This window comes from Chrysemys picta, chromosome 6, assembly GCF_011386835.1.
Source record: "Chrysemys picta bellii isolate R12L10 chromosome 6, ASM1138683v2, whole genome shotgun sequence".
Taxonomy (NCBI): domain Eukaryota; kingdom Metazoa; phylum Chordata; order Testudines; family Emydidae; genus Chrysemys; species Chrysemys picta.
This window is the reverse complement of record NC_088796.1, coordinates 68,078,042-68,105,381: the sequence shown is the minus strand read 5'-3', so window position 1 is coordinate 68,105,381 and position 27,340 is coordinate 68,078,042. Positions and strand designations below refer to the sequence as shown.

Genomic DNA, 27,340 nt, shown 5'->3' with positions numbered 1-27,340 from the left:
CCACAACTGCTTGTTCTTGCACGGATTGGGTGTCACTGACTGCAGAAGTGCAGGGAGCCCTCTGCAGCTCTGGTGTCACACCCCCATTCTCTCCTATGACAAGAGAGCTTCAGTGCCCGCTTCCCTGCACTGCTGCAGGAGCCATTTAGCCTCAGGATGACTTTCCTCACAGCCGGGGGTTCATCCTCCTCTTCACAGTGCTGGTGGAACGGGGGAGGGTGGCTCTGCTCTATTATCTGAAGCCCTTGATTATCCAAATTCCTTCCTTGTGCCCCAACATGATATACATGACCTCTGCATCATATCTCTTGTGCGGGGGGACAAGGAAGGGATCTGAATAATGCAAAGGTTCGGCTAATAGTGTTTTGGATACATGGGCATATACTGTAATTAATTTAGTTTCATAAAACCTTGTAAGTTAAGGAAGTATCCTCATCTTGCAGTTGAGGAATTGAGTCAATATGGGTAACATTTTCAAAACCACTTAAATCCCATTAAAAGTTAGTAAGACTTAAGTGCTTTTGAAAATGTTACCCAAAGAAGTTAAGCAGCATGGCCAAAATAACATAAGTCTTTGGCAGAGCTGGAAATAGAAATCAAATCTCTGGAGGTCCAATTTTCAGTGCATTTAACCACAGATCTAATCTTCTCTCTTGATATATAATTGGCCTTGTATTTTTTTACTACTTTATGCTCCTTGGCCAGACCCATTTACCAGTTCATGTTTTTACCACTTATGAGGGATTTACAGTATGAAAAATTGTCTGCATAAACTCTTGTAACTAAAATATTGCAAGAAGTACTGATTGAACAAAAGAATGAAATCTTCAAGACCTTGTAAATGGATTCAAAAGGTCAAGCCTTTTATTTAATGCCTTTGGGTGGACTTATGAGGAATACTAACATGAGGGAGGATGGGAATGACCTGTAACAGTTATTCTTCTTCTGTTATGTGTTAGGGCAGATCCCACTCTAGATACAGATGTGCCTCATGGACGCAAAACTAGAGGTTTTTTAGTAGCATCTGTCAGGGCTGTGCATGTGGCCTCTGCTGCCTCATGCTCCCATACAAGGGCATAAAGGGTAGGGGAGCCACAGTATGTGGCAGCAAGATAGAATCTGTCTGATGGCTGACTCACTAGGCTTTAGCTCTGGCTAAATTTCTCTAATGTTTCTTCAAGCACTCTGAAATGCCTCAGAGCTATCTTTATTCTATATTACCTAGTCTGTTCTAGCATTTGTCAAACAGAATTTGCTTGCAGACCCTCCTGTACAACCACTTTCCCATACGTAGCTTTTTTTAGGGGCTCTGAGAATGGTTGGCTCGAAACTTGCAGGCTAGTAGTCAGCTAGTTCCACTGAAAGATAGGTACTGCACGTGCCTGTTCTTGGGAGAGTGTTGCATCAAAGCACATGCTTTGTCTGCCTTTCATTTTCTGAAAGAACCTGCAAGTTGAGGGATGCAAGGCTGAAGCTCCATCTTCTGGAGCAATCTGAGTGGGACTGGATCCAGAAGAGCCAAGCTTGAACATCCCTCTGACAGTCAAGCCCACATCTTCCAGCCCTCCATCTGTTAGCAGGTGACTCCAGAGATCTCTGCAGAGAAAGTAGCACCAAAGCCCAAGCTGGATTGGTATTAGCATTGACACTAGTATTAACCCTGACTTAAAAATTGACATCTCAGATGTTGGAGCAAAGTGTTGAAACATGTAAAACAAAACACGAGAGAGAGTTTTGGGTTTGCTATAGTAACTTGAACTTGTGACACTAATGGATACAAACTTTTGTTTTCAAGTTGACATTTCCCCATTAAAACAGTGGGTTTCTACCACCTTAAGTCATTTTTTGCTGCAAGTGGATTTCTCCATACAGGGAGATACTACTATGATTTTTTTTTTATTTTTAATGGTGTGACTTTTTTCTTGGTGCCCTAACTTAGCTAGGTCTCAGCTGTTTGCCCTTAATCTTTTGGATTTGGACTCTGGATATTATTATAAGAGATCATGCCAGAATCTTTCATGTGGCTGAATGGGTAGATGAGCAGAGTCATCCTAGAAAGCCCTTGTGACGGGTTGAACACAGAAACCCCCTTGGGAACTGCCAAGTAATGTGTCAAGACTACTTCTTCCCCTGCTTTCTCTGCCAGCTTAGGACTCCAGCACCCTGTCTTGCTGAGCCAGACATGCCCGTCTGCTCCAACACAGACCCAGGGTTTGAATTACTTACCCCAAAGCTGCAGACTTAACTGAAAGCAGCTAACAGAAGTGTTCTTGTCTTTAACACTCAGATGCCCAACTCCCAATGGGGTCTAAACCCAAATAAATCCGTTTTACCCTGTATAAAGCTTATACAGGGTAAACTCAAAAATTGTTTGCCCTCTATAACACTGATAGAGAGAGATGCACAGCTGTTTGCTTCTCCAGGTATTAATACATACTCTGGTTAATTAATAAGAAAAAAGTGATTTTATTAAATACAGAAAGTAGGATTTAAGTGGTTCCAAGTAGTAACAGACAGAACAAAGTAAGTCACCAAATGAAATAAAATAAAACACGCAAATCTAAGTCTAATACAGTAATACAACTGAATACAGGTAAAAATCTCACCTTGAGAGATGTTTCAATAAGTCTCTTTCACAAACTGAATGCCTTCCTAGTCTAGCACAGTCCTTTCCCCTGGTACAGCCCTTGTTCCAGCTCAGGTGGTAGCTAGAGGATTTCTCATGATGGCTCTCCACTTTGTTCTGTTCCACCCATTTATATATCTTTTGCATACGGTGGGAATCCTTTGTCCCTCTGGGTCCTTCCCCTCCCCCCCCCCCAGTGGACAAGCATTAGGTTAAAGATGGATTCCAGTTCAGGTGACATGATCACATGTCACTGTAAGACTTCTTTACCCACTTGCCAGCACACAGCACACACCTATACAGGAAGACTTACAGGTAAAACAGAGCCATCTGCAGTCAATTGTCACAGTTAATGGGAGTCATCAAGATTCCAAACCACCATTAGTGGCCCACACTTTGCATAATTACAATAGGCCCTCAGAGTTATATTTCATATTTCTAGTTTCAGATACAAGAGTGATACATTTATACAAATAGGATGATCACACTCAGTAGATTATAAGCTTTGTAATGATACCTTACAAGACCTTTTGCATGAAGCATATTCCAGTTACATTAGCATATTTTCATAAAATCATATAGAGTTCAACGTCACAGCCCTGTAAAGCACACAGTTCAAAAATAACTCAAAATCCTTCGTGATGGAGGGCTCATACATACGAGAAGTAAAGGTGTGTGTAAGCTGGTACGGCTGAGGGTGGTTTAACCTAGGTATCGGGGCGCGCATCAGGCCTAGTGATCAGAGCGGTTGTAAGGAACCAAGGACTAGAGTCAGAGCAAGAATCAGTATAAAGAAGCTGGAGTAAAGGATCAAGCCAGAGATCAGAAGCTAGATACCAGAGCCAAAGGTCAAGCCAGAGTCAGTAGTAAAAGTCAAAGCCAAGGGTTAAACCAGAGGCTAGGAACTGGATACCAGAGCTGAGGGGCAAGCTGGAGACAGTAATAAGTCAAAGCCATGGTCAGACTAAAGGTCAGGAACTGGAGTGAGCAGGGTAAGAGGCAAGGAAGGGCAGGGACGGGACAGGACAGAGGCAAGGCTGGGAGCCAGACAGGAGTAGCAGGAACAAGGTAACACAGGAGTGGGCATTATGGTGGGTGTTGAGTAGCCAGCCTGCAGCTGCTGCTGACTTAAGAGCCAGCCTGGTGGCCCCTCCAGCCAGTCAGATGGCATGGCCAAATCAGGCAGCCTGCTGCTGCAGGCCAGCTGTACTGATGGGGTTATTTGGAGATTAACTCTGCTGCAGGCCTGATTCCTGAGAGTGTGTCAGGATCAGGTTGTCCTTAAACATGGTGAAAGCACTGTTCCCTTTTGTTCTGTAGATGGGGCTTTAACCTTGTCACTGTTAAGCTTTGGAATACCAGTGCTATCGGTTTGGTTATATGCTACTAACACACAAAGGGTAAATAATTTATATTGTGCAGTGAAAAGATGAATATAGATGACTGACTGTGGAAGCTTGGGAATAATTAGTTGATTTCACTCGTGGTAACTTGATCTGTTCATTTTTAATGTAACTTATCTTTACAGCATTCTCTCGTGGACTTACCAAATTTCTTTTTCAAATGGGATATTGTTGAACTTCTACCTGCTGTTTTATTGGTGACTCTTGAAGACAGTTTGAAGTGACATTCCAGCTTTATGGAACTATTTCCTCTGGGGAATAACTATTCATAGATCAGATGGACAGTTAGATGTATTTATAGGACTTCTAACTTTACTGGACACTTACTAGATAGCTTTTATTTACCATGTAGTTTCAGCATGCATGGCCAGACACAATATAAAACTGTGGATATCTCTTGGGAGAGAATAGGGGATAAATGAATTTACAGATCCTGCAACATCTTTCCCTCAGCTTGCATTTATCATGTACAGCTTCCAATGTACTGTGCTATTTGGTTAAACATGTGCTTCAGCAAATTCTGTCAGCATGGGTATGTATTATTAGAAGGAAACTTAATTCTTCATTTCCCCAAATAAGTTTGATGGTGGGAAGAAGGTAAAATTTCAAATGTCAACTTCATAATGATTAGCAGACTAAATCCTGACCTGCAGCTGTCCCAGGACTGCCGGTGTCTTAAATAAGAGATTTTCTCCATCAGATTACAGACTCTCTGCTTGATTACCCATTATAGTTTCCTGTGATTTTTTTTTTATTGAATGACATACTCCATTATCTCTGCTTCGATCTAGGCAGGTGTCCTAGATCGGGCAAAAGATCCAAGAGCTATGCAAATTGCTTTACAGAAGGTGCCGTTTGACAAGTTACGTATCCTACTTCTGGAGATTCAGCTAATGCCTCTACAATTTTAATGCTACTATAAGCCATGAGAGTAACATCCAGTCAGATATCATCTACTGTGCTCTTTTATTGCACTATGTTGTGGGTGAAAGTTAAACTTCCTCAATCTTTACCCTTTTCTCAGGAAAAACGTCTCTGCCATTGGTTCTTTTAGACCGGGGTGGGCAAACTTCTTAGCCTGAGGGCAACATCTGGGTATGGAAATTTTATGGCAGGCGATGAATGCTCACAAAATTGGGGGTTGGGGTGTGGGAGTGGGTGAGGGTTTTGGCTGGGGATGCAGGTTCTGGGGTGGGGCCAGAAATGAGGTGTTCAGTGTGTGGGAGTGGGCTCCGGGCTGGGGCACGGTGTTGGGGTGCGAGGGGGGGAAGGAGGAGGGCTCCGGTTGGGGTGCAGGCCCTGGGGTGGGGCTGGGGATGAGGGATTTGGGGTGCAGGAGGGTGGGCTGGGCTGGGACCGAGGGGTTCGGAGGGCAGGAGGGGATCAGGGCTGGGGCAGGTGGTTGGGGTGCAGGAGGAGGTCAGGAGTGCAGGCTATGGGCGGCGCTTACCTCAAGCAGCTCCCAGAAGCAGTGGCCTGCCCCCCCCCGGCTCCTATGAGGAGGTGTGGCCAGGCGGCTCTGCACGCTGCCCTAGCTGAAGGTGCCACCACTGCAGCTCCCATGGGCTGCAGTTCCCCAATGGGAGATATGGGGGTGGCGCTTGAGGCAGGGGCAGCATGTGGAGCCCCCTGACTGCCCCTATGTGTAGGAGCCAGAGGGGGGACATGCCACTGTTTCTGGGAGCCACGTGGAGTGGGGCAAGTCCCCTACCCTGCTCCCCGACTGGAGCCCCAGAGCGGGGCAAGCCCCAGACCCTGCTCCCCGGTAGGAGGTGGAGGACCGGATTAAAACGTCTGAAGGGCCTGATGTGGCACCAGGCCGTAGTTTGCCCATCCCTGTTTTAGACCCATGTACCTAATAATCTTCAGGTTTTTTCTCCTGTTCCTTCAATTTAGATGTCTCATTCACATATAGAGATTATTTTTAAAAGTACCAAATAGTGTTTAGAAGTGGAGGATCAATGTCCAGGTGTGAAGTCTTGCATGCCATGGAAATGAGGCCATTGCCACTCACTTGTATCCTTCTGGCTCCTCTCAAGGGTCTTGCCATCCTTTTTCTTTTCCCAGGGCAGCGAGAGAAAGGGTTCTTATATAGTATCTGGAGTGAATATTTTGAAGGTATTTCATGGACTCTGCAAACATGGATGGAGGAGGGAAAAATGAAAAATTGTGCTAAATAATATGGACATGGTTTTAAAAAATCATAGTGTTATAAGAAGATAAACAAATCCTCCTTTTTATAAAGAAGCAACAGCTTTTATTCATAATGGTAAGATACATGAATGGTACAAAATGAATGTATTTCAGAAATATTGTTTATATTTAGAAACAGTTCTCTACCTTTTTCGTGAAATAGCTAATAATGGATTTTAACTTTGGCTTTTATTTATTTATTTATTTTTGAACCTGTCAATACTTTAAACACAACATTGGCTTGTCTCAAATTGCAGTTCTGAATGCAGTGATGGGGAGTGGTCTGCATGTTTGCCCTCCTATTTTGCTGCTACAGAAAAAGACCAATCCTCCAGCGATGAAAGCTGGGAGACTCTGCCAGGCAGGGAGGAACGTGAACCTGAAGTGCAGAGCAACAGCAGTGGCCTAGAAGAGGAAAACACAGACTTCTGTTTCCAAGGCGGGTATGTTTTTTTTGTTTTTGTTTTGTTTGTTTGTTTGGTTTTTTTTGTATTTCAGAAAGTGATTTCTACTAATAAGTGAGAATTAATAACATGCTGTGTACCCAACAGTATATTTAATTGTTGCCATTTTAAATAAAACTTAATTTACCAGCAGTTACTATGGTTGTATCAGAAAGAATGCAGTATTTGCCTATATTTAGAATAGGAAATAACTCTGGTGTTTCATACAGACCCACTGTTGGTAATTCTTGACTTCTGAATGATAGCTATAGTAATACTGTAATGCTATTGAGAAATACTGATGATTGCACAAGCAACAAAAGAGACTTACTAGACTAAAACAGTGAGAGTGGATTCTGTATTATCTTTGTCCAAATTCATTGTAATGAACACTCTTCTTCTTTGCATATATTTACTGCTTTTCAGATACCTTCTCCTACAAATCTACTTCCATGGTTTTCTGTCCAATTCTTCTCTTTACCTGGTTGCTCTTCCTCCTCTGGTCATGGAATTTGCCATCATCAGTTCTTTGTTTATTCACTCATGTGTGTCAATAACTGTTGCAACTTTGTTCTTCAAAGCAAACTGTGGAGGCGTCCAGCTGAGAACTTTCCTCTTAACCAGTCATTATTATTTCTTAATTGACTAGAGAGTTCTGCCTTGAGCGACAGTAGTCACTCCTGGTTTTTCTGCTCTTCCACACTCTCAGGTCCTTCTTTCCTAGGAAAATCACTACCATTAGGCTATCTCTGTTCTGGCCTTTATAAACTTCAGGTGTAATGAATTAGCACAGCTTTGCAAAAATACCGTTAAAAACTTACCAGTCCAAACACAAGATTTTTTCTGCCTTTGCAACATTGATGGTGGGAGAACCTGACATTTTATTCGCCTGTCAAATAAATCACTCACCCTGGGAGATTACACATTTGAAAGGTTATTCAGTGTATATTTTTGGGTGAAAGTGTGTGGCTTTCCATTACTCTTTTTAGTCTGTTAAATAATAATATATGTCAAGAATTTTGAATGAGTGCCTAAATTTGGTTACTTATATCTGTTTGTAGGAATCTAAATCAGAATGGCCTGATTTCAGTCTTTGAGGATTGCAAGTGTTCAACACTTCAAAAAATAATAATTTAGATGATTTAGATGTCTAAATATGGCTATAGGTGACCAAATATAGGCACTGATGTTTGAAAATGTTGATTTTTTTTTTTAAATAATTGGTATGCTTATATAGTGCTGCTATATTAGTGACAATAATAGTGTGGTGAATAATTTACTAAATCAACACTTCTCAAACTGATCTGCAAAGCTGTTTCTGTCACAATGGTTAAGCATGTGCAATTGAAGTAAGAGGTAATTCTGTATTCTAGAAATTTCATTTGTGTCTGGAGAAGTCTTCAGGCATATGGGGTCTGTTTTGTTCCTGTGGGAGATCCCTTGTATGACTCTGTGTCCAGGCTGCTGTGCAGGAATTTGCCTATTAATTAGTCTGAGTGTTTTTTGTAGTGTAAATTCAAATCTGATCAAATTTACTGACAAAAAATAAATTTTAAAACTTGAAAAACAGATAGTACACCTCTACGCCGGTATAACACAACCCGATATAACACGAATTCGGATATAATGCGGTAAAGCAGTGCTCCGGGGGGGGGCGGGACTGCGCACTCCGGCGGATCAAAGCAAGTTCGATATAACGCAGTTTCACCTATGAGGCGGTAACATTTTTTTGGCTCCTGAGGACAGTGTTATATCAGGGTAGAGGTGTAACACTCTGCGAGGCAATTTGGAGAGATTAGAGCAGAGTGGGATGTAGGCAATAAAGGGATATTTGGTACTAATAAATACTGGCTCTAAATCCAGAAAGAGGCAGTAAATAGCAGAGATACTGTATCAGATTAGGAACATAAATCCACTTTAATACTACTTAGTTATTTTATTTTAATCCCTTAATGGTGCTACAGGATGTTTTCTATTAATCAAGAACTTAAAGTGTATGAGATTTGAAAGTTGCAAGGGAAGTGTACCCTAAGGTGGATATTTAGTTTAAGAAGGAGTCTATAATATACAATCTCTTAAATAAAGCTGTGATTTTTCTCTTAGGGGTTATTGGTGGCCCGGGCAGGGGAAGGAGGAGTTTTTTTGATAAAAACACAAATATCTCATGAATGACAGTGAAACTATCTTTTGTGTTCTATTCAGGGCATTTCTTGTGTAATTGTCTAAAATATATTAAATCTGGATTGAAAACTGAAACAAAATTTGAGCATTTACTGTTTTTTTTTTTCTTTTAACTTAACATTCTATATTTTTGGCCAGACTTTGTGTCTTCCCAATGTGCCATTTGGGTTGTCATAGTTGGAAGATCAGTAAGCATTCGAGGCCCCGTATTAGAAAAGTCATTGACTATGTAATGCAGAAGGAAATGGATTAAGAAAAACTAGGTAATTTTACCTTGGACATGCACTGTAGTGTGCATTCAATTACCTTATTGACTAAAAGGCTGCACAAGTCTTTGTCTGGAGGTTTTTTCTGTAATTCAAGACATTCAAATTGCACTCTTGAGGTCGGTGGCATCAACAAACTGATTGAATTATAATCTTATAATACCCTAGGGAATACATTTTTTTCTGTATTTGCTATGTGAAATAGAATAATCATGTGAATATACCCAGTCTTTTTAGACTAGCTTTCCCCTCTGACAAGCACTAGAGTCCCATTGCTGTGTTGCAAAAGATCGCTTGTGGCCAGCACAGTGCAAGCACTCTGGCATGGTAAATTTACCACCTGAATTTTGTTTTTCATCAAAGTAGTGTCTGTGGCTTGTCATGTTGGTCGACAGTGTTGTGTACAACAGCCACACAATACCCATAGTCCTATTATTAGTGGTGGTCTCTTCAAGGCCTCTGCCTTCACACTTGGTGAATGAATAAAAGTGTTGCTTAACTAGCATCGGAGCAGGGGTAATAACCTGTTGCAAACAACTGCCAAGATTTAGTGTGATTCATCCACTTCATATGCTGGATTTTTTCTAAATTGGAATAAAAATATAGACATAAGGGCTTTTATCCTTTCTGTCTGAACCGTAAAACAATTGAAAAAGAGATTTCTGCATTCTCTTCAGAAATCACACAATTCTGTATTACATAGCCAAGAAGCTGGGACTCTTGCAGTGTGTGTCAGAAGTGAAGATCATATATTCTAAAAACAGTATACAGTACAGTCTTTACAGGGTAGTTAGCCTCAATAATTCCCTGATCTGCAGCACACAGAAAAAAGTATGGCTGCCACATTAAAAAAATAAAAATTAAAAAAAAGGCAAACCATGGGATTGCAGGGCCCCTATAATCACCTAATTGCAGCAGGATAAAGCGCACCTACTGCCCTTGTTGGGGAAGGCCATATAGGTCTGTGAGTAGCAATTGAAGGACAGCAGAGGGCAGGTTTACACTCCCAAATACTTGAAACCCTGTATTGCTGGGAGACAGCGTACGCAAAATATACTGAATAATGAGGGGAAAAGGGAGTGAGCACCTGCAGCAATATTTCTCTTCTGCCCTCTTCCCTCTTGCCAGACATCTCCCTGGGCACTAACAACTCTGTCAGAATATTATAGCTTCTGCAAGGAGATTAGGGAGATCTGCAGCCTACCAGATGCATGAATTTGAACATGAATTACACTCTCTCTTCTGCTACAAACATGGTTATCCCAGTTTTTCACTGCAGTGGGGCAGCCTGTTTAAAGTATAGTATATGGTGAGCAGAGGTGTGGGCTGTATTTACCTAGCATTCCTTGCCTATCCCTGCTCCTGTCAGACATGGATTTAGCACCACCACCCTTTTGAGAGGGCATATAGCTGAGGTGGGAGAAGCTGTTTTGTCTCACTCTGCCTTCTACAGTTCAAAGGGACCACTAGATTGCAGCGAGAAGCCAGGATAACCCTGAATGCAACAGGAGAGAGGGAATGGGGAAAATCAGATCAGATGATTATCCTGGGCAGAGCTGGCCCTTTCCTCATGATGTAACTTGTTCATTTCTTTATAAGTTCTTATATTGCCATCATCACTGTAGTATATGAGAGGAGTTTGTGCCCAGTGTAGGGAAGGGGACTACAGGCAGGTGACATCTCAGGGGTTTTGTTGGTGTCTGTTCTCTCCTATTCAGGTACTTGTATTGAGCCCATCATGGCAATATTAGAGTATCTTCCTGACCCTACCCCAGTAATGTAGCTTACTGAGTCCTATTCGTGCAACCTCTGATAGTTGCCGAGATTCCAGGAGAGGCACAACAATGGCAGCAGTTGAGTTGTCTCCTGCTATCTGTCCTCTGCTGCAGATAAAATGGTTCCTTCTATCTTCTTGCAAGGAATCAGGCTTATTTCTGATTTCTGGGGATGGGGACTCCTGGAGGCCCATAACCTCAATTTTCCATTACAGAAGCACCTTCAAATGCCCATTGATGGCAATTACACACCTTGACCCTCATTGACTGGTAAAGTGAGTGTTCAATATAGAGCCAAACACTGACTTTTTAATTACATTTCTTTAAACTCTATTCAAGACTATCTTACCTGAAAGAACAGTAACGTGGGTGATGTCAATATATTCAACTTTATTCTCAGTTATGTATCTAGTAATTTATCAAATTTAATCTTGGGGTCCCTTTCAATGAAAAATTAATTGAAAACTTATAATTCTTTTTAAAAGGTGAGCAAGAGTTTAGGTGTTCTCTAAACTAAGCAAAAAGGTGCTTCTTTCAATTGAGCTAGTTCAAATTTATTGAAAAACTCATTTAACACCATTGTAAACACAGTTTTACACCTTTTAGCTCAATTTCACCTATAATTCAACCTGCTAAAATCAAGCTGAAGTAGTGTGTATGTTGATGTTACATGGAGTTTTAAGTTGAACTAACTTGGTTGAAGAAGGCACCTATTTCTCTACTCTAAGCAAGGCCTTAGAGGCCAGTTGGGATAACTCTGTGGTAACAATTGGCAAATGTTAACTCTTATTAGCTTCTTCTGTAACTCCACCTGTCGTGCACCTCCTCCCTCTCCCTTCAATGCCACATTGTATCCAATGTCGTGCATTGTTCAGCCTAGTACCTGTTGTCCAAAGTTGCAGGGTTTCCACCACTTACCTTGTGAGATTATTGCACAAGTTAAATTTTCATGTAAAAAAGCTTTTCCTAAGATTCAGCCTAAATTTTGCTTTGTTAATTTCACCTCTTTAGTCTTGGCTATATCCCTGTGTACTATCCTAATTAAATAATTCCTGATCACTCATGTTGATTTTTCTCTGAACTTTCTCCAAATTGTCACTGCCTTTCTAATAAAAACATCAGGAATAAATATGATGATCACGGTGCAGTCACTCCAGAACTTAAAATGCAATGTTTTGCCATCTTCTAGGAGATAAAACAGTATCAGGAGACCTAAAATTGGCCCCCGTTAGCTCAAGTAGCTATATGCTTGTGGCAAAAAATGAGGGTGAGCAGATGCTAAATCCAATGCTTTTCCTTTTACTTTGTGCCAAACTACAATGAGATGTGTGCCAGCTGTTTAATTAGGCTTGCTTCTAGCAGTTGGAGCTGTGAAGCATCTCATTTTGGCAACAAGAGTATGTAGTTCTTGGTTTGATGGTGGGTGGAGCTTCTCCTTCTGCTCTCCATCTGACTGACTCCTACTTAATATTTGGATTTCAGAATCATTTAAATGTATCGCCTGTTTTCACAAGTTACTTGCCAATGGAACAACTATAGTATACTGATATAGTAGTATTCAAAAACCAGTAGGAGAACATTTCATTTTCCCTGGACACTCAATAACCGACTTAAAAGTGGCGATTCTTCAACAAAAAAACTTCAAAAACAGATTCCAACGAGAAACTGCAGAACTGGAATTAATTTTCAAACTGGACACCATCAAATTAGGCCTGAATAAAGACTGGGAGTGGATGGGTCACTACAAAAACTAATTTCCCCCCTGCTGATACTCGCATCTTCTTGTCAACTGTTTGAAATGGGCCACCTTGATTACATTGCATGCATTAGCACTACAAAAGTGATTTTCCTCTCTTCTTGTCAACTGTTGAGAATAGCCCACTTCCACCTCAATTGAATTGGCTCATTAGCACTGACCGACCCCACCCCCCCACCCCCACTTGGTAAGGCAACTCCTGTCTTTTCATGTGCTGTGTATTTATACCTGCCTCTGTATTTTCCACTCCATGCATCTGATGAAGTGGGTTTTAGCCCATGAAAGCTTATGCCCAAATAAATTTGTTAGTCTCTAAGGTGCCACAAGGACTCCTCGTTTTTGTAGCTGGTAGGTTTTGCATGTCCACCTAAGTAGATTTCAGTTCTCCAAGGATAAGCACCTTATTCGATCAGGTTATGGATAGAAATATATGAAGAGAAACACCATCAACAGTTTTCAAAATAGGAATGAAAATGTATTTAAAAGATAAACCAAAAGTGAGCATGACACACAGACTGTATTAATGTTGAAAAAACTAAAATGTATTTGTACCTTAGTACAAAGTATCCAACTCTGAAATAACATTTCATTCTCCTATAGCAATTATGATCTGAAAGCACTTTACAAATATCCCAAATTAATTCCATAATAGCCCTGTTAGGAGTAGGCAGGTTTTAATCCTAGGTGAAGGATGTTTTAGGCATAGAGACAAAAATAAGTTTGCTCGTGGTCATGCAGCAAGTCCAGTTGCAAAGCCAGGTAGACTCCTAACTCCAGTCCAGTATACCAACAACTGGACATACGTACTTGCAGTGGGGTAGTACAATTTTAAGTTGTTTTTTGTTTACAATGTATATTATGCTGACTAGACTTCACACAATCAGTCCAAAAGGGTTATGATCAGAGTACTCCTTTTTCCCCCTATTATTGATACTGTACAAAAGTACAAATTTTGGGGCAACAATCAAAGTGTAAATTTTACACAACATATACAAATCTGCCAGTGAGAAAATGGAGTGCCTCTCTCTGCCTGCCTTGTATTAACTGTAGCAAAGGAAATGGAACAGTTTAGTGCTATTTTCCAGACAGGCCAGTTGGCCAGCCTATAATTTAGTCTTTCCAGCTCCACTGTTGCAAGCTGGACTCCTATTCTTGGTCACCAATCCCTTGCTTCCTGGTTCCATGGAACATTTCAAAGAGCATGCACTGTAATCCAGTTAAGTGCCCTCTTGTAGGGAAAGATAGATAGCAAAATTCAGCAGGAAAGTGGATCCTGGCAGGGCAGGGAGACAAATGCCTGATTCTGTCTGCAACAAAATAGCAAGTTCTGCAGTAAAAATGCTGATTTCTGTGGCATCTTGGGGAAAAGCATAATTCCATGACCACAGAATTATAGCTGTCACTGGGCCCTGATTTTTGGGAAATGGGACAGGTGATACCTCTTGGAGCTATTGTCTTAGGATCCTGGCAGACATCATTGGATTCAGAGTGTAGTTCTTCTGAGTTTGAGGGTATGTCTACACTATGAAATTAGATCGATTTAATAGAAGTCGATTTTTTAGAAATCAATTTGATACAGTCAATTGTGTGTGTCCCCACTAAGCGCATTAAGTCGGCGGTGTGCGTCCACAGTACCAAGGATAGCATCGACTTTCAGAGAGTTGCACTGTGGTAGCTATCCCACAGTTCCCGCAGTCTCCGCCGCCCACTGGAATTCTTGGTTAAGCTCCCAATGCCTGATGGGGCAAAAACATTGTCGCGGGTGGTTCTGGGTACATGTCGTCAGGCCCCCCCCCCCCCTCCCTCCGGGAAAGCAACTGCAAAAAATTGTTTCTCGCCTTTTTTCCTGGGTTACCCGTGCAGACGACATACCACGGCAAGCATGGAGCCCGCTCAGCTCACTGTCACCGTATGTCTCCTGCAGTGCTACACAGTAGCATCCCCTTGCCTTGCCTTGCCTTGCCTTGCCTTGCCTTGCCTTGCCTTGCCTTGCGGACGGCAGACGGTGCAATACGACTGCTAACCGTTGTCGTCATCCCATGGGTACTCCTGGCCGACCTTGGTTAGGTTGGTCGGGGGCACCCGGGCAGATGGGACAAAAATGGGAATGACTCCAGGTCATTCTCTTCTTTAAGTTTCGTCTAATAGGGATTCAGTCCTGTCTGGAATATCATGCCAGCTGAAGGCTTCTGCCTCAGGCTGCTCTCCCAGTCGGCAGCACCGTGCGGTCGTACCTACCCCAGCCTACCCCTTGCTCTCATGGTTCATGAAGCCTGGGCAGTAGTAAGGAGCAATTCAGCTGTAGGCTGAGCAAGTGCATAATGGTGGTAGAATGTGCCTTTGGATATTTAAAAGCTCACTGGCGCAGTTTACTGACTCGGTTAGACCTCAGCGAAACTGATAGTCCCATCGTTATTACTGCTCGCTGTGTGCTCCACAATATCTGTGAGAGTAAGGGGGAGACATTTATGGTGGGGTGGGAGGTTGAGGCAAATCACCTGGCCGCTGATTACGCGCAGCCAGACACCAGGGAGGTTAGAAGAGCACAGCAGGGCGTGCCGTGCATCAGAGAAGCTTTGAAAACCAGTTTCATGACTGACCAGGCTACGGTGTGAAAGTATTGTTTGTTTCTCCTTGATGAAAACCCGCCCCCTTGGTTCACTCTACTTCCCTGTAAGCCAACCGCCCTCCCGTCCCCCCCTTTGATCACCACTTGCAGAGGCAATAAAGTCATTGTTGTTTCAAATTCTTGCATTCTTTATTAATTCGTCACACAAATGGGGGGATAACTGCCAAGGTAGCCCGGGAGGGGTGGGGGAGAAGGGAAGCACAGGGGTGGGGTAGTTGTAGGGGCACCCCCTAGAATGGCATGCAGCTCATCATAAAAGCGGCATGTCTGGGGCTCTGACCCGGAGCGGCCATTTGCCTCTCTGGTTCTTTGGTCGGCTTGCCTGAGTTCCTTAAGTTTCACATGGCACTGCTGCGCATCCCTGTTATAACCTCTGTCCTTCATGCCCTTGGAGATTTTTTCAAATATTCCAGCATTTCGTCTTTTGGAACGGAGTTCAGATAGCACGGCTTCGTCTCCCCATACAGCGATCAGTTCCAGTACCTCCCGTTCGGTCCATGCTGGAGCTCTTTTGCGATTCTGGGACTCCATGGTCACCTGTGCTGATGAGCTCTGCATGGTCACCTGTGCTGATCAGCTCGCCACGCTGGCCAGACAGGAAATGAAATTCAAAAGTTCGCGGGGCTTTTCCTATCTACCTGGCCAGTGCATCTGAGTTGAGAGTGCTGTCCAGAGCAGTCACAATGGAGCTCTCTGGGATAGCTCCCGGAGGCCAATACCGTCAAATTGCATCCACACTACCCCAAATTCGACCCAGTGGGGTTGATTTCAGCGCTAAACCCCTCATCGGGGAGGAGTACAGAAATCGATTTAACCCTGCACCCGTCCACACGATGAAGCCACTTTTGTCGACTTAAAGGGCTCTTAAAATCTATCTAATGCTGCAAAATTCAACCTATACTCGTAGTGTAGACTAGGAATGAGAGAGGTGCTTTTACAGCCCTTAAGAGTAAAAGAAGTATCCTCCATTATTTACATTTACTTTAGCAATGATTTTGTTTAAGTTACAGCTTTTCTAATATTTGTTTGTAGGGAACAGACCTCTTTGGAGGAGGGAGAGATTCCTTGGCTGCAGTACCATGAAGAAATTGAAAGTAGCAGTGATGAGGAAAATGATCCAGTTAGCCATTTTGTGCATCCAGGATTTTTCATGTTGGATGGGAACAACAACCTTGAGGATGACTCCAGTATGAGTGAAGACTTAGACATGGAGTGGAGGTATGCATCTGTGCATAAAAGTGATGGGTTCTCTGTGTGAGACGATATTAGTAGTTAGTTATTCTGTCATTTTGCACTTCGTGCTATATTTAGGAGGCCTACAAATTGAGTATTGTTCTACTGCTTAAACAAGCTGATGATACTGCAGTTTCAGGCTTAACTTGCAATAAGTGCTGTTTCTTCCAACAAGAAGACTAAGACATTGTGTCATATTGATCAGCTTCAAATTTAAGATAGTTTTGATGTATTGGAGATCCAAGGATTGTAATTTTGGATTCATTTCCAGGTTGATAAATGCCCCTATATAAATGTTGTTATAAAAATTTTTGATTACATAAGAATATGCATCTAATTGAATGTTGAAGTATATATGATCTTGGTAAAGGTTTTTATATTGTAGTTACTCCTCTGCAATTATAGGGATTTAGATCTGCATTATAAACCTTTCAGAGTAGCAGCCGTGTTAGTCTGTATCCGTAAAAAGAACAGGAGTACTTGTGGCACCTTAGAGACTAACAAATTTATTAGAGCATAAGCTTTCGTGGACTACAGCCCACTTCGCGTATGCATCCAAAGAAGTGGGCTGTAGTCCACGAAAGCTTATGCTCTAATAAATTTGTTAGTCTCTAAGGTGCCACAAGTACTCCTGTTCTTTTTATTATAAACCTTGTCTTATTTCTCTTTTCAGTGCTATGCACATAGAAATCATTTTTATGATGCTGTTTAACATGTTTCTTTCCATTTCTGTGTTCAGATTACTTAGAAATATTGCAAAATAGCAAGACAATTACAGTGGGAGTAGGGAGATGACTTTACTTCCATATGCCATTGATAAGACCAATACTGGAATATTGCATACAGTCTGGTAGCTACATTTTAAAAAGAAAGTTGAAAAATTAGAGAGTGCAGAAAAGAGCCTCAAAAATAAATTGAAGGCCGGAGAAAATGTCTTAGAATGAGAGATTTAAGGAGGAGTTCAATCTCTTTAGCTTATCCAAAAGGAGAGTGAGAGGTGACTTGATTACAGTGTATTAGTAGCTGTATGCGGAGAAAATAGAGGGTGCCAAAGAGCTGTTTAATCTAGCAAAGAAAGGCTTTACAAGAACCAATGGCTGGAAGCTGAAGTCAGACAAATTCAAGTTTAAAAATTAGTATCTGGTTTCTCACAATGAAGGCAATTAACAAGTAGAACAAACTACCAATGGAAGTGGTGGATTCTCCATTTCTTGCTGTCTAAATTGAGACTGGTTACAGCATTTTTTTCAGAAAAGCAGCCAACCACAAGTTATGCTTTAGGTTAATGCAGTTTATTGGGCTCAGTACAAGAGTACCTGGATGAAATTCCATGGCCTGTGATGAACAGGAAGTCAGATTAGATGATCTAATGATTTCTTCTGGCTTTAAACTATATAAATCTATCAGATAACTGAATCTGGTGACAAAGGTAAGGGTGTGTGTTGGTTTTCAATTTTTTTTTAAACCTTAGGAATATCAAGTCTTTTTTCCAAGATTTGGCTGAGGGACCACTTTGTGGGGGTGGGAGGTGTGAACAAGTACAGTGTTAACTTTCAGCCCTTAATTGAAAATGTGGGATGTTGAATTTTTAGAATAGTTTTCATTCAAAAATTTTAGGTATTTAAGTTCAAAAGTGTGAACAAAAACAGAGTTTTAAGCAGCCTAATTACAAGTCCTACCTTTACAATAGTTCACCTTTCACTTTTATTGTTGTGGTGACATCACAGTCTCTTCCAGGTGAGACAGGACCTGAGTTCCTAATGTAAAAAAATAAGCAGGAAATAACCTTTTTTTGTTGGGGGAGGGAGCAAGAGCTTTCAGAGTGTGGCTTAGCATCATGGAGACCTAAAAGGCACAACCCCAAGTCTTGTCTCAATTTTTTGGGGAAAAAAAATAGGTAATATCTTTTAGGGATGGTAAGAATACAGAAAGCATATCCCTTATACTTAGCAAATGCTGATACCTGCATCTTGCAATATCTGCTCATATCAAAGCGTTGTCACTAAATTATACTGATGAAATTATAAAAAGTAGCTCTAAAATAAATTGCTTTTATTTTTCATGAGCATAATATAGAAAAGCATCAGATATAAATGCAGAAATGGTGTCAGAAGCTTGATACGGGGTTGTTCCATTGCAGAGTGCACAATTTTACTTAAAATAGAAGTAAATGTTTTTGAACAAGTATAGACACACAGTGTCTAGTCTATCTCAGCATCTGTATGCAGAGACATGAAGCATAAAATTTTCAAATGGGCATACTCCTGACAGATTAACAAACATCCTCTAATTGACATATACAAACCCAGCTTTTATGCACTCCTTAGGATTTGTATGCAGTGTAGTTGTAGCTGTGTCAGTCCCAGGATATTAGAGAGACAAAGAGGGTGAGGCAATATTTTTTATTGAACCAATATCTTTGGTTTAGTAAAAAGATATTACCTCACACACCTTGTCTCTCTCATTAGGATTTGTCTGGTTTTTGTCTGACAGATCCAAGTAATTTTTCAATTGAATATTGTTAAGGCTCCACTTAAAATGGAGGCTCTGTTTCCTAATATTGCATTTTTGGTGTTTTCAGACTACTTGATGAATTTGGTGATGGCCTAGGAGTTGCTCAAGCCATTTCTTATGTGGATCCTCAGTTTCTCACATATATGGCACTGGAGGAGCGTTTGGCACAGGCCATGGAGGTATTGAACTACGGTTTCTGACTTCTGTGTAAAAATAAAAACGAAACACATTAAAATGACTAAAACCATATCACCAGACTAGCTTAAAGGAGCCTAAAGATGACAATTTTCATTTTGTTTTGAGTGGTAATGCACCAGTGTGTTCCACAGATATGGTCCCTGTGTGTATTGATTCATATCGACTCACTTTTTAATAACATACATTTTTACTACTTTTTATTCTTGTAAGCTCTGCTGATCTAAACAAGTATGAAACAGTGAGCTAGATACATTTGCTAGTGTGTTATCATTTCCTAGTGCATCATTCATTTAGGTGAAAGTGATCATGAAATGACAGATTTCATGATTCTGTAGAAAGGAAGGATGGAGAGCAGCAGAATAAGGCCAGTGGACTTGAAAAAAGAATATTTTGTAGAAAATCAGAGAATTAGTGGGTAAGGTTCCATTGGGGGAAAAAATCTAAGGGAAAAAGGAATTCACGGGAGCTGGCAGTTTCTCAAAGAAACAGTATTTCAGGCACAACAGCAAACTATCCTGATGCAAAGGAAAGAGAAGAAGAAGAAGAATAGCAAGAGGCCATTATGGCTCCATCATGATCTCTTTAATGACCTGAAAATCAAAAAGGAATCCTACAAAAGGTGGAAACATGGCCAGATTACTAAGGATGAATATAAATGAATACCACAAGCATGTAGGGACAAAATCACAAAGGCTAAGGCACAAAATGAGTTACACCTAGCAAGGGTCATGAGACAGTAAGAAGAGGTTCTATAAATACCTTGGGCGCAAAGAAAGACACAGTACAGTGTAGGTCTACTACTTAGCAGGGAAGGAGAACTAATGCTGGATGACACCAAGAAGACTGTGTTGCCTCAGCCTTCAATTAAAAAGGGGTGAATGGTGACCAGATGTTTAACACAATTAATATTAACGAAGACTAGGAAGGAATACAAGTCAGAATAGAGAAAGTACTGGTTAAAGAATGTTTATATAACTTAGATGTATTCAAGTCAGCAGCACCTCACAAAATTCATGGTAGGGTACTAAAGCAATCTTTGAACCATTAGCAATTATCTTTGAGAACTCATTGAGGATGGGTGATATGCAGGAGGACTGGAAGGGGCATACAGTACATGTCTTTTATAATTGAAAACTTCTATATCTGGAAAGATACTGCAACGAATTATTAAACAATCAATTTGTAAGCACCTAGAGGATAATTGAATGATCAGTAATAGCCAATATGGATTTGTCAAGAACAAATAAAGCCAGACAAACCTAATTACTTTCTTTGACTTTCTTTGACTTGGATAATGGAATAGAGACTATGCGTATAAAATTTGCACTTGACACCAAGTTGTTAGGGATTGCAAGCACTTTGCAGGACAGGATTCGAATTCAAAAGACCTTGACAAATTGAAGAATTGGTCTGAAAATCAACAAGATGAAATTCAATAAAGAGAAGTGAAATATACTACACGTAAGAAGGAAAAATCTCATGAATAAATACAAAATGGGTGAATAACTGCCTAGGTGATAGTACAGCTGGGTGTTATATGAGCCAGCAATGTAAGGCAGTTGCAAAAGAGACGAATATCATTGTGGGGTGTTCTAACAGGATTGTCGTATGTAAGGCACAAGGGGCAATTGTTTTGTTCCGCTCAGCACTGTGGAGGCCCCATCCGCAGTGTTGCATCCAGTTTTGGGTGCTCACACATAAAGAAAAATGTGGATAAATGGGAGAGACTCCAGAGGAGAGCAGCAAAAATTCTAACAGGTTTAGAAAACCTGACCAATGAGGAAAGGTTTTTTAAAAAAACAACAACAAAAAACTGTGTGTGTTCAGTATTGAGAAAAAGATAGAAGAGGGGCATGATGAGTCTTTAAATGTGCTGTTATAAAAAGGATAGTGATTGGTGGTCCTTCATGCCTACTGAAAGTAGGACAAGAAGTAATCAGCTTAATCTGCAGCAAGAAACATTTAGGTTAGATATTAGGAAAAACTTTCTAAATCTAAGGATAGTTAAGTATTGGAATAGGCTACCAAGGGAGGCTGTGGAATTCTTATCATTGGAGGTTTTTCTTCAAGTGTTTGCATCCAAGTGTTCCACTCAGGTATGTACCCACCCAGCACACCAAAGCTGGAGAACTTTGCTTAGCAGTATCCGTACAGGTGGTGATCCTACCCATACCTGCGTCAGTTTCTTCTCACTGTCCAGAGCTTGAGTCAGAGTGCTCATTGTGGTTTTTACCTCATGCCTTGTTTCACATTGCTGTCTGTGGGGTTTTCCCCCCTGTATATAGTTGTTAGTTGTAGTTCGTGTAGAAGTACCCCTAGGTTTAGTTTACTAATAGTTAGTTAGGATTTTGCCTGGTGTGATGCCTTCACTGTTGTGTGGTGTAGCGAACGCTTATAGTGACCTCAGACTTGTTGGGGAAGGGCACGTTAAAGAAATGTGCAAGTCATTCAAGAAGAGAAAGGTAAAGAAATGCAGATGGCCAGAAGCTTTCACTTGAAGCAGTACCTTCTGGAGCAGATCATGAGATCTGCTTCAGAACTAGAGACCTCCACAAATTGCCAGACCCCTTAGTGGGCATCTGAGCCAGCACAGGTTGTTGTTTGGCCAGGTAAGGATTCCTCTTCCAGGAGGAAGAGAGACTGTTTCCATTCCTCTGGTCCTCCTAGACAGAGATCTCATAAAATGGACCAGGGTCGTTCCAGAGGTAGGAGAGGTTTCTTTTCCCCTTCTAAGAGGAGTGCAGACCAAGACCGTGATTCATCTGATTCAATTGATAGAGCAGGGATGTCTACTTGTTCTCTGGTACTGAGGTGAGAGGTCTGTACTATTGACTCTGTACTCTGGCATATTGGGCAGTATCAGACTTGTTTTGCCTGTCTGTTCCTGACTGTCCAGTAATTCAGGAATGTTCAGGTGTGATGGCTGCTTCTTCGGGGTCCTTTGCGCCATGTGAAATTATTAAAGACTGGACATTGTTGTTGACAGCTTCCTGCACCTCTTCCAGTTTAGGGCGCAGAGTTGAGGTTGCCCACCTGTTCGGTACTGAAGGGCTTTTCAGTGCAGGTACTATCTTCAGTGCATATGACGACGCCGGTGCATGCTGCAGCCACAGACAAGGGTTACTCCTGCTGAACTGATTGAGCTTGAACTGTTCTTACAGGCACCACAGAAGATTCCATTGGCTCCGCTTCTTCCTATTCTTCATCTCCAGGTGCTGGATTCTTCCTCCCCCATGCTTGAGGATTTTAAATCGTATCAGGACCTCCTGAGGTGCATGGCTTCAGCCTTGGGCGTTCAGGCTGAGTTGTTCAGGAGAACACCCATAAGCTGCTGAATATTCTCCAGTCCTCCGCTCCAGGGAAGGTAGCTTTCCCCATAATTGAAGTGATTTTGGAACCTGCAAAGACTCTCTGAGGAACACTCTGGTAGCCTTACCACCCACAACGAAGTGCACTAATAAGAGAAATCGTGCCTATCTATGGTTTTGAGCACTTCTACTTGCATCTAGCGCCTAACTTTCATGTCATAACTTTGGCAAATGAGAGGTTAAGACAGAGGAGATATAAATCAACACCAAAAGAAAAGGACTCTAAAAGATTGGAGTTGTTGGAGAGGAAAATATATTCAGTCTTGTCCTTACAAATGCGAGTTGTCAAAGTACAAGTTTATAAATTGGGAAGTGATAGCAAAATTTACAGATAAGTTGCCAGAATCCTTGAGGGGAAGAGTTTAAGACTTTCATTGCAGAAGTCCATCTAGAGGCAAAGATGTCACTATAATCAGTTTTGGACATGGCAGATGCTTCCTCTTGAGTTATGCCATCTGCTGTAGCAATGAGAAGGGCTTCGTTGTTACAAAACTCTGATACAGCTCCTGAGGTCCAAAAAATGATTGAGGACTTACTCTTTGACGGTCAATTTTTGTTTTTAGAGAAAACTGATGAAACGTTGCATTCCTTTAAGATCTCTCAAGCTACATTGTGTTCATTGGGGTTTTTTTTTTTTTTACCCTGGCGGTAAAAAGATCTCATTTCATGGGGCAAGAGCAAAAGGATCAATATCATCCTCAGCAGTTCTTGAGGTCAGATTATCCCACTAGACAGCAGGACTTCTCCAGAAAGGGGTACAAGTCAAGTAAGAGGTCTTCTGGTTCCAATTTCACCCAGTCAGCCTGTCTTTCTTCTGTTTTGGGCAAGCCGTCAATGTGACTCTCCGAGGTCAACATTCCAGTAATCAAGCTTTCAAGTCATCTCCCCTCCATTTGGGGTGCGGGGGAGACAGGCTATCCCACCTCTACAGGGCTTTGGAGTCAATAACTATGGACAAGGATGTCCTAAGCACTGTGGGACTGGGTAATGCCATTCCATCCCCCCTTCCACCTTCCTACACCATCCCTTTTGTGGGACCCCTCTCATGAGTCTCTGCTTCTACAGCAGGTGAAAGCTCTTTGGGCTTTGTAGGCCATAGAGGAGATTCCCCTTCAGAATCAGGGAACGGGATTCTACTCACAGTACTTCCTGATCCCCAAGTCCAAGAGAGGAGTGAGACCTATCCTCAATCTCCATCTCAACAAGTACATCAGATACATGAGTTTCTGTATGGTTAACCTAGCTGCTATTCTCCCTGCTTTGAACCACAAGTGGTTTTCCCCGCTCAGTCTTCAGAACATTTACTTCCATGTGATAATTTTCCCAAGTCACGGGTGGTTTCTGAGATTTGTAGTGGCAGGCCAGCATTATCAGTACACTGTGTTGCCATTTGGCCTGTCCTTGGCTCGACATTTATCAAATGCATGACTGTAGTAGCAGCATATCTCAGAAGAAGAGGAATTCATGTTTTTCTGTACCTGGACGGTTGGTTAGTGAAGGGCAAGTCCAGAGATCAAGTCCTCTCTCATGTCAAATTCACTTTGCATCTCTTCGATCGTTTGGCTCTGATTTGAACAAAGGGAAGTGACCGTTAACACAAACACAAAAAATCTAGTTTGAGTGCATTCCTGACCTATGAACAATTTCAAGCAATTCATTGCCTGTGTCTGTCTTTCTGCTCTCACCTTTCAACTATGATATGTGTATGTCTGAGATTAAGCCATATGTTGGCATGCATTTATGCGGTCCAGCATGCAAGATTACACCTTCATCTTCAGGACTAGTTGAAGTTGGTATATCACCTGGATTGTCAGTAACTGAATTGCATAGTGCTTATGGCACTGCCTGTCCTCGAGTCCCTAGGGTAGTGGACAGATCATATTGATATGAGGGAGAGTTGTTCCCTTTGCCTGTCCCCTTCTGGTCAGGACATAGAAACTGATTCCTTTCACCAGGGAGCACATAGGGGGACATTGAAGGTTCAAGGTTTATTGACAGAACAAGACTTTCCCTTCAAATTAACATCCTGGAGTTTCAAGCCATTTACAATATGTGCAGAGCATTTTGGATACAGAACAAGGACACAGCAGTTCACATACTTCTCAACAACAACACTGCAGTGTAGCAGGAAGGAAGGCCCACTCCAACCAGCTTTGTCAGGAGGCAATAAAATGTTGGCAGTTCTGCATCAAGTAGAGCTTTATTCCCTACAGACACTCACTTACCCGGGGTCTAGAATCACTTGGCTGATCACCTCAGCAGGTATTTCTCCTGGAATCATGAGTGGGCTCTGAAGACCAGTGTGCAGAGGTCCAGCTTTGTAGAATGAGGCATCCTGGCTCTCACCCTGTTTGCAATGAAAGAAAAAGTGTCATTTGTTTTGTTCTTGAGCAGGTCTCCATCCAGGCTCCTTAACCAATGCCTTCCGTCTGAACTGAGGATCGGCACTCATTTATGTCTTTCCCCCAATCTCACTTGTTCCTCAGTTTATTCTCAAACTGAAGCTGGATCATACCAAACAAATTCTCATTGCATCAGCTTGGCTGAGACAATGTTAGTTCCCTGACCTCATCAGCCTATCTGTTTGACCCCAGCTCCAATGTTTCTTCCTCTTTATACTTATCAACTGACTCAGCACCACTGTTGATTTTGGTATCCAGCACTGAGAAGTCTACACCTCATGGCATGGATGCTGCATGGCTAGATGAGGAGAAGGAACACTGTTTGGAAGCTGTTAGACAAGTGCTACTCAACAGTAGTCAACCCTCTGGTAGAACTACCTATTTGGATAAGTCGAAGTGGTTTTCAATTTGGTTCCTAAACTGTGGGGTTCAACGGATGCTAACCCATGTCTAGGACATTTTGGAGTATCTGTTACACCTTCAATCCTCTGGTCTGTTTCTCAGCTTCTTGAGGGTCCACTTAACGGTGATCTTAGTGTTCAATCCTCTGATAGTCAATTTTCTCAAACTCCCTGTCAGTGAAATTTCTAAAAGTAATAATTTGTCTTTTTCAACCAGTGAAAGAAGTGGTTCCTTTATGGGACCTTAATACTGTGCTGGCTGTCCTACTCCATCTGAGCCCTTGGCAATCTTGTTCTCGGTCTCTAATGTCCTACTCCCACGACCTGCATCTGAAGAAGTGAGGTTCTTACCCACGAAAGCTTATGCTCCCAATACTTCTGTTAGTCTTAAAGGTGCCACAGGACCCTCTGTTGCTTTCTACTCCCAATGTGCTGTCACATCTGCAAGAAGAGTAAATGAGCCACAGGCTTTAAGGGCAGAGCCCTTGTATACTCAGTTTTTCAAAGGTAATGTGGCCCTAAGGTGGCATATGGAGTAGCTCAGGTCACACCTCCAGTTGCAGACTCATTCAACTAGCGCCCAAGTGACACAGATCACATTCCTCAATGGTGTTTCAGTGTCTGACATTTGCAGGGCTGCTACCTGGTCTTCAGTGCAAAATTTTTGTCTGAAGTGGTTTCACAGTTTCATCTTTACCAAATAGTATATTTACCAGTATTCTTGCCTAAGCCACATTCAAATGCAAATGAGCAGGATCTTTGTGTTGGATGTGAGACAATGATTGGCATTTTATTTAGTTCATTGTGTCATCTTTTTGTCTCCTATGCATATCAGAGAACGGGTCAGGGGGTCTCTGCACAGACTATTTCCAGATGGCTAGCTTCCTGTATTATGATGGCATATGGAGTAGCTCAGGCCACACCTCCACAAAAGTTACAGACTCATTCAGTTAGGGCCCAAATGACATTGATCACATTCCTCAATAATGTTTCAATATTGGACATTTCAGGGCTGCTGCCTGGTCTTCAGTGTATACTTTTAGCAAACACTTAATCATGGCTGTATCTAGATCAGATACAAACTTTGGGAAGGTAGTTCTGCAGTTGTTCTATAAATAGACTCTGATCTCACCTCCTACTCATTCGCTTGTGAGTCACCTGATCTGCAACCACTTGAAGAAAAGACAATTACTTAGTACCTCATGACATATTGATTAAGAAGCCAGAATAATATAAAATTAACATGGCACACATTAAATGGATTAATAACTGGCTAACTGTTAGGTCTCAAAACATAACTGTAAATGGGGAATCATCATCAAGCATGTCTGTTTCCACTGGGATCCCACAGGGATCAGTTCGTGGTCCCATGCCATTTAACATTTTTATCAGTTACGTGGAAGAAAACAACATAATCGCTGATAAAGTTTGCAGATGACACAACACACAAATCGGGGGGGGGGGGGAAATAATGAAGAGGACAGGTTACTGGTACAGAGCAACCTGAATCACTTGGTAAAATGGGCACAAGCAAACAATATGTGTTTTAATGGGACTAAGTGTAAATATATACATCTAGGAACAAAGAATGTAGGGCATACTTACAAGATGGGGTTACTCTATCCAGGGAAGTCATGACTCTGAAAAAGATTTGGGAGTCATGGTGGATAATCAGCTGAACATGAGCACCCAGTGTGACACTGTGGCCAAAAGAGCTAATGTGATCCTGGGATGCATAAACAGGGGAATCTTGAGTAGGAGTAGAGAGGTATTATTTTACTTGGCACCAGTGTGACTGCTGCTGGAATGCAGAGTCCAGTTCTGGTGTCCACAATTCCAGAAGGAAGCTGATAAATTAGATAGGGTTCAGGGAAGAGCCACAAGAATGGTTGAAGGATTAAAAAACAGTGATACTCAAGGAGTTCTATCTATTTAGTTTAACATGTTATGGG

At 41.8% G+C, this 27,340-nt stretch overlaps 1 protein-coding gene across 19 annotated transcripts in view; it reads left to right on the top strand.

The window, feature by feature from the left end:
- Positions 1-27,340, top strand: part of PJA2 (praja ring finger ubiquitin ligase 2) — a 193,716-nt gene that overhangs the window by 50,169 nt on the left and 116,207 nt on the right. For all 19 annotated transcript variants that reach the window (XR_010588822.1, XM_065550295.1, XM_065550294.1 and 16 more), the window contains 3 exons: positions 6,480-6,665; positions 16,305-16,490; positions 19,087-19,198. Coding sequence is in view for 18 of the 19 variants with exons in the window: in XM_065550295.1 (XP_065406367.1) it covers positions 6,480-6,665; positions 16,305-16,490; positions 19,087-19,198 (484 nt within the window). In the remaining variant the exon portion in view is untranslated. The remainder of the gene's footprint in view (positions 1-6,479; positions 6,666-16,304; positions 16,491-19,086; positions 19,199-27,340) is intronic.